Source organism: Pinus tabuliformis, chromosome 2_2 (assembly GCF_031772625.1).
Source record: "Pinus tabuliformis cultivar Carrire ecotype Pingquan chromosome 2_2, CPIR1, whole genome shotgun sequence".
NCBI lineage: Eukaryota > Viridiplantae > Streptophyta > Pinopsida > Pinales > Pinaceae > Pinus > Pinus tabuliformis.
Window position 1 is genome coordinate 941,924,131 of NC_142300.1, and position 6,025 is coordinate 941,930,155.

General features: G+C 30.3%; 1 protein-coding gene across 3 annotated transcripts; it reads right to left on the reverse strand.

Moving 5' to 3' along the window:
- Positions 1–973: 973 nt before the first annotated feature.
- LOC149196276 (zinc transporter 10-like) lies at positions 974–4,461 on the reverse strand. 3 transcript variants are annotated; one of them, XM_089403721.1, is made up of 5 exons: positions 4,387–4,461; positions 4,220–4,293; positions 1,714–2,371; positions 1,468–1,617; positions 974–1,368 (listed from the first exon to the last, which is right to left on the reverse strand). In XM_089403721.1, exons 3-5 carry the CDS (start codon positions 2,257–2,259, stop codon positions 1,063–1,065), a joined length of 1,002 nt encoding a protein of 333 aa, XP_089259847.1. In that variant the 5' UTR covers positions 2,260–2,371; positions 4,220–4,293; positions 4,387–4,461; the 3' UTR covers positions 974–1,062. The 3 variants fall into 3 exon arrangements, with proteins under 3 accessions (XP_089259847.1, XP_089259845.1, XP_089259846.1); XM_089403719.1 differs by having other exon boundaries at positions 1,714–2,411; XM_089403720.1 differs by lacking the exon at positions 4,387–4,461 and having other exon boundaries at positions 4,220–4,370.
- Positions 4,462–6,025: the final 1,564 nt, after the last annotated feature.

Sequence of the window (6,025 nt, forward strand, 5' to 3'; positions counted from 1 at the left end):
GAATGATCTTCCCACCTATGGGATGCTATCACCAAGGTTGTGTGAGGGTCGATCAAGCCTAGGAACCTTATGGGATAGTTTTAAACCCCATAGGTGGCCCTCGCCCGCAAGCCCTCCCATGAGATTTAAACCAATGACCTTAATGGGGACTAAACACCACACAAATATGCTAATCTACACCTTGTAGGTACCACCATTAAACGTTACATGAGTAATGTGCTTAACCTTTATAGGGCCATCATCTAAGAAGCCAATAAGATTATCATGCTTACTTTTAAGATGTTTAATATTGTCAAACTCAGTAAACGTTCTTATTAACTATAATCATGTTGGTATGAATTTGGTCTACTTTGAAGTGAGAAGATTTAGATTGCTTACTTTTGTATTCTAAGTTATCATGTTTAAAGTGTGGATCATGTCATTGATATAATTTTAAAAATACCTAAAAAATATGGTCATCAAAATATTTTATTTATTATCGACATTGCAATATTTATTATTATTAATATTTAATATTTTTTAAATACCATATATCAATTCTGTATCAAAACATTTGATTTATATTGAATCAATATATGTTAAGTAAATATTACCATTAATTTAGTATTAAACTATAAAATTTAATATAAATCTATTTTTAATTTTTATATATATTTCTTTAATTATGAAAGAATATTTATTTTATTTTATTTTAAATTTTTATATATATTTCTTTAATTATGAAAGAATATTTATTTTATTTTATTTTAAAGTTAAAATTTTTTAAAGAACATTACACATCTTACTTACGTGGAATTTGAGAAAAGTTTCTTCGCACAATTTACTTATTACAATAATGATAAAGAACTTCAACTCAAAAGTGTTGAGAGGATAGCTTTCCTTGATCTTAAACCTAATTATTATAAAAAAAAAATGGAACACAGCTGCCAGCTCAACATGATCACTTGAGCATGTATATGTGTATAAAACAGCCTAAACCTTTAGTGGTGATAACATAAACATAAATATCAGTTTTTAACAACATTCAAAACGCATGCATCTCCCATAAGAAGCAGTAATGACTTATGCCCATATTGCAAGGGAAGCCATCATTGTGCCTCCCAGTAATAGGCCAATGTAGGATACACATAGCAATTTGGGATTGCAATACATTTCCTTGGTGAGAAAGTCTGTAGCAATTAAATCTACTAAAGACATATATATGAGTATTCCTGCAGATATAGAATCAAAAATACCCTCCAAAATGAGTGCTCTTGGGCTGTTTGGGTTGTAAATTGAAGAAACTCCAGTTCCAATAGCAATGCATGCAGGTGTTGTTATGGCAAATAAGCATGCCATCAAGAAGGAAGAAATGGATTTAAAGCCAGCCTGAGAAATTACAATGTCAAAAATAATAAAATTAGATAGGATTATAAAATGCAAGGCAATATATGAAAAAAAACACAGCAATTGCATTCGGGTGGTAACCTGTGAAACACAGCCTCCAAATGCAAATCCTTCAAAGAATTGATGGAAGGTCAAAGCTGCCATTAGGGGTCTGATTGTGCATGGACTTTGTGAAACACCAAGTGAAAGACCAATGATCACAGAATGTGAGATGATCCCCATTTCAAGAACCTGCATTAAATGATTGCATGTTAGAGGCGGTAGAACAGCATGGATGAGAGGTTTAAAAGTTCAACAGAGCAATACATTACAGGAATCCACAGTCACCTGGGAAACCACTGTATGTCGGATAGAAGAATCAGTAGCAGATTGAGATCCATTTGCATGCCCGAATTGCCCATGAACATTTCCATGTGTTTCATTTGTACAGGAATGATTGCCATGGGAATGGTTATGACCGTGAGATGAAACATGAGCATGTATTCCAACAATATGCATATGACCATCACCATGTAGGGCATCTTCATTCTTCTGATTTCCATCTTCAATAGATGAAGCATGGCCCAATTTTGGCCAATACCTTTGCTCAATAGAGTTGGAAGCCCTGCTATCAGCCCTATCTTTTAACTGTTTTCTTTCATAGTATTGTGTGCTCACACAGTCAAGTAGAAGAGTGAATAAAACAGCCAACATTGCAATAAAATCAGCAAATGGAAATTTTAACCAAGGTGTTTCTGGCAAACAATCATCTGCAAGAGCCTCTTGAGCATCTGGTAACAAGTGAACAAAACCTGTTGCCACAATAACTCCAGTTGCAAAAGCCTTGCAAAAAGCAAAAAAGGTTCCACCAGTCCTTACACATTTCAGCCTCATTCCCAGAAAAGGAAATGCCACTCCTAAAGCACTGGTTATCAGAATTATAAAAATTGCAGCTGTCTTCAAATGCACTGCAAGCTCCTCATTTCCACATATACTGTCTGTGTGGCTTTGACAGTCAGCGGTTCCCATTAATTTCAAAGCTATTGCTGCCAGAAAAGAATAAGAAAAATATGAAGTGCAAATGTTTTTACAATCCAGTTGGGTGTGATGTGTAACGTGTTTAACAGATGTCATATGGCTCAAATTTAATTAACATAAAATAAATAAAAAATTAATATTCTTTTATAGTTAAAAAAAATGATAACACCGCCTTTAATCAATATATTGAAAATTTCATCATAATAACAATAATTTTTAAAAATTTGATATTTTACTCCACTCATTTTACTCGATCAATCCTGAGTTGTCAAACACATACATATCTATATATAATTTTGATCCATCTTCCTTCATATGATCTTAATATTGTTGGATTAATTAATTTTATATAATTCATTTGTATTTTTGAATGAGAAAAAATAATAAAATAAATTAATATTTATAAAACCAAAAAATAATTAGAATAAAAAATTCTAAATTAGAGAAAATAGCCATTAGTATGGTAACTTATTTATATATTTCATAATGATCTGAGATGAAAAATAATATTTGAAGTCATGATTAATGGATAAAGATAACATAATTGAAAATATTTGTTAAATTTTTTTACTTTGGAAATTGTAAAAATGAAAAAATTATTAAAATTTCAGAAATATGTGAGAGTGAAAATTTATGTATATATGAGTGAAAATTTGAAAAATCTAAATTGAAATTTTTTCAATTAGTCTAATTTTTAAATATATTAGACATTTAACTAGAATAATAAAATTATAAATTGATTAGGCTATTAATTTTTTTTTCTTATAAGTTTGGGAGGACTACATCTTCATCATGTCTAATATATAATATATCAGGAAGCTTGGAATTGAATAATCCAAAAAAAATAAAATTATAACTTAATTATGCCACTAATTTTTTTTCTCATAAGTTTGGCAGGTATCTTCATCATGTCCAATATATTACCCTTATAGAGACTGGGAATGAACTCCTAACTTCACATCAAAGAGTGCCTTAACAGCTTCATCCAAGGCCACATAAACATGGTACACACTTTCAACTAGAATGGATTTTACTATTACCTAAAAATATAAAAATTAAAATAAAAAATAAAAATGTTAATATGATCTCCAAAAAAAGTTTCAGAGATATATATATGTGAAAATTTTTATTAATTTAAATTATTATGAAATATTATTAATAAATTATTAAGAAAAAGAAATCTTAAAATATCACTTAAAACTATTTAACTCAGTTCAAAAAAAAAGAACAGATTTGAACCATTTAACTATATTGAAGATATAAAGATATTTGAAAATATTATTAATATATATTAAAAATAAAAAAGAACAAAAACAAAAACTTATCCTATTCCACACAATTGCGACTACAACTGTGATCAGGGTAATTTATAAAACAACCAAATGCCCACATGAGATCTCACATAAACATGACTGTTGTAGTTCATGGAAACGAAGGCACAGTTGGGTTGCCTTAACTTCAAACTACAGACCGGAATTGGCCCCTAACTGATAAGAGCCCTGGATTGGGTATATACATAACTCTGTAAATTAAATGATTAACCTTGTAACCAGCCTTAAGATTAATCTAACTTACAATATAAGGTACAGAAAGGTACTAAATAAAGCATCACAAGATCATGGCTGTTCATATAATTATTCAAATATCTAGAGTTTTGTGGTTCAATTTTGGGTAGAATTATGTATATGTGAGATTTGTTTTAGGCCGAGTTTTTTTGTTGAAAAAAAAAATGAAAATGGTTTATATCAATTTCAGAGAAAAATCTGAATATAAAATTTCAGAGAAAAACTTATATTTTCAGATGCTGAAAATATACCTGAAAAAAAACTCAAACCTGCTGACAGAACTTCCTCAATGGCAGAACTTCCTCAATGGAAAAAACGCTGAGACCTAAGAAATTCAAACAGAAAAATCACAGAGAAGAACATAACAAGCGAACCCTTTCGCCAAAGATCGAATCAGAAGCTTTCAACGAAAGAATACCTGGGACACCATCTCTAACAAACTGTTATTATTTATAATTGTTTTCCAATACGGACTCCGAATAGAAACCAATTCGATATAAAAGATATATACCAAATGGGTCGGCAGCAGACAAATCCTAAAGGCCAAGTTGAGAAGAATTCCCGAGCAAAGCATCTCTGTCTCCTATCATTGACTTCAAGGCATCTCTGTATATGTTTTCCAACTTTAAGTAACGGAAACACTAATTATTTGTTGCTTAAAAAGAAAAAACTAATCAGAACAGTAAAACTAGGGTACCTTTTTCAATGAAACGAACTCTGCTGTAAACTGCATTCAAAAGGGCAAGCGCCATTAACATACAGCATTCATCAGATTCATTTTACTTAATAAAATTAAGTAAACAAGTGTATAATCTCATGCTCTCCAAGTAAATTCTGAGTGTACCGTGAAATTAAACTTTTGTGTTGCTCAGTCGCTTGGTTGCCACATCGCCATCTTCGACATGGACCCTTGGGTTAAGATTCTTTTGTCGCTGTCCGACCACGGCAACGGGCGGCGACACGAAACCTCAACGGGTAGAAAAGTATTGGCATGGAAATGAGAATTTAAGTTGAAAGAGATTCTATTTTTATTTTTCTTTTATTTGTTTTCCAAAAACACCTTCCATAGTTTGAATAAAAAAAAGTTGGTGTGATGTTTGGAAACATTTTGATTTGAAAAATTAATAATAATAAGAATTAAATTAAACTAGAAAATTATAATTAATATTATAATTATTAATTATTAAATCAATTTAGATCTATTTTAATTTTAGATGTATTAAAAGTTTAAAGGAATCAAATCTTTTAAGGTGCAAATATTTCTTCAAGTTTTGCACTTAAAAAATAGGTTTTCATCTTTATATATATATATAGATATATAAGTTGTCTTTTAACTTGTTTATGTTGTCTTTTATGTTTTGGTCTTTTTGTAGACAAATTAGTTTGGTCAATTGTGCTAAAAAACCATTAGGAATTTGTTGGTTTACAAGTTTGAGTTGTGAAATTTGTATAATTGGAGTGCACCAAAACTTTTTTCAAGGGATGAATCCATTTATGCATTTTAAATAATAAAAAGACATTATTGACTAGAAAAACAAAAATGTAAGATGTAAAAGTAAATTTGGTTAATTGTGATTAGGGTGACGGAAAAACGGAACCAAGTCTCCTCACAATCGAAAAGAAAAACACTAATAACTGACAAGTTCTAAAAGTGTCTTTTAAGAGAGGCAACTAGACCATATGACTAACAAAATTATTAACTAAACTGATATACAAGAAGTTGATAAAACACATCATTAAGAAGACAAACATAAAAGACATGGGAATAAGAAACATACGAGGGCATGAAATGATAGCCAAACTAGGAATCCTCCTATCCTTCATCGTTAGGGGGAAATTGATTCTTCTACTTGCCCTTGATTTCAATGAATTTGAACTTGAACCTTTGGAGTTGGGTTTGCTTAGAAGTGTCACTATGAGGGAGAGCAATGCTATTTTATTAACATGAAACCATCTCTAATACAATGATGGTATTTTTCTTTCATCTTCAAAGAGTTTCAATGGTATTTCATGTTTTCCTGCTTCTTCTAATATTTATATTTTATTTACAAGGATAA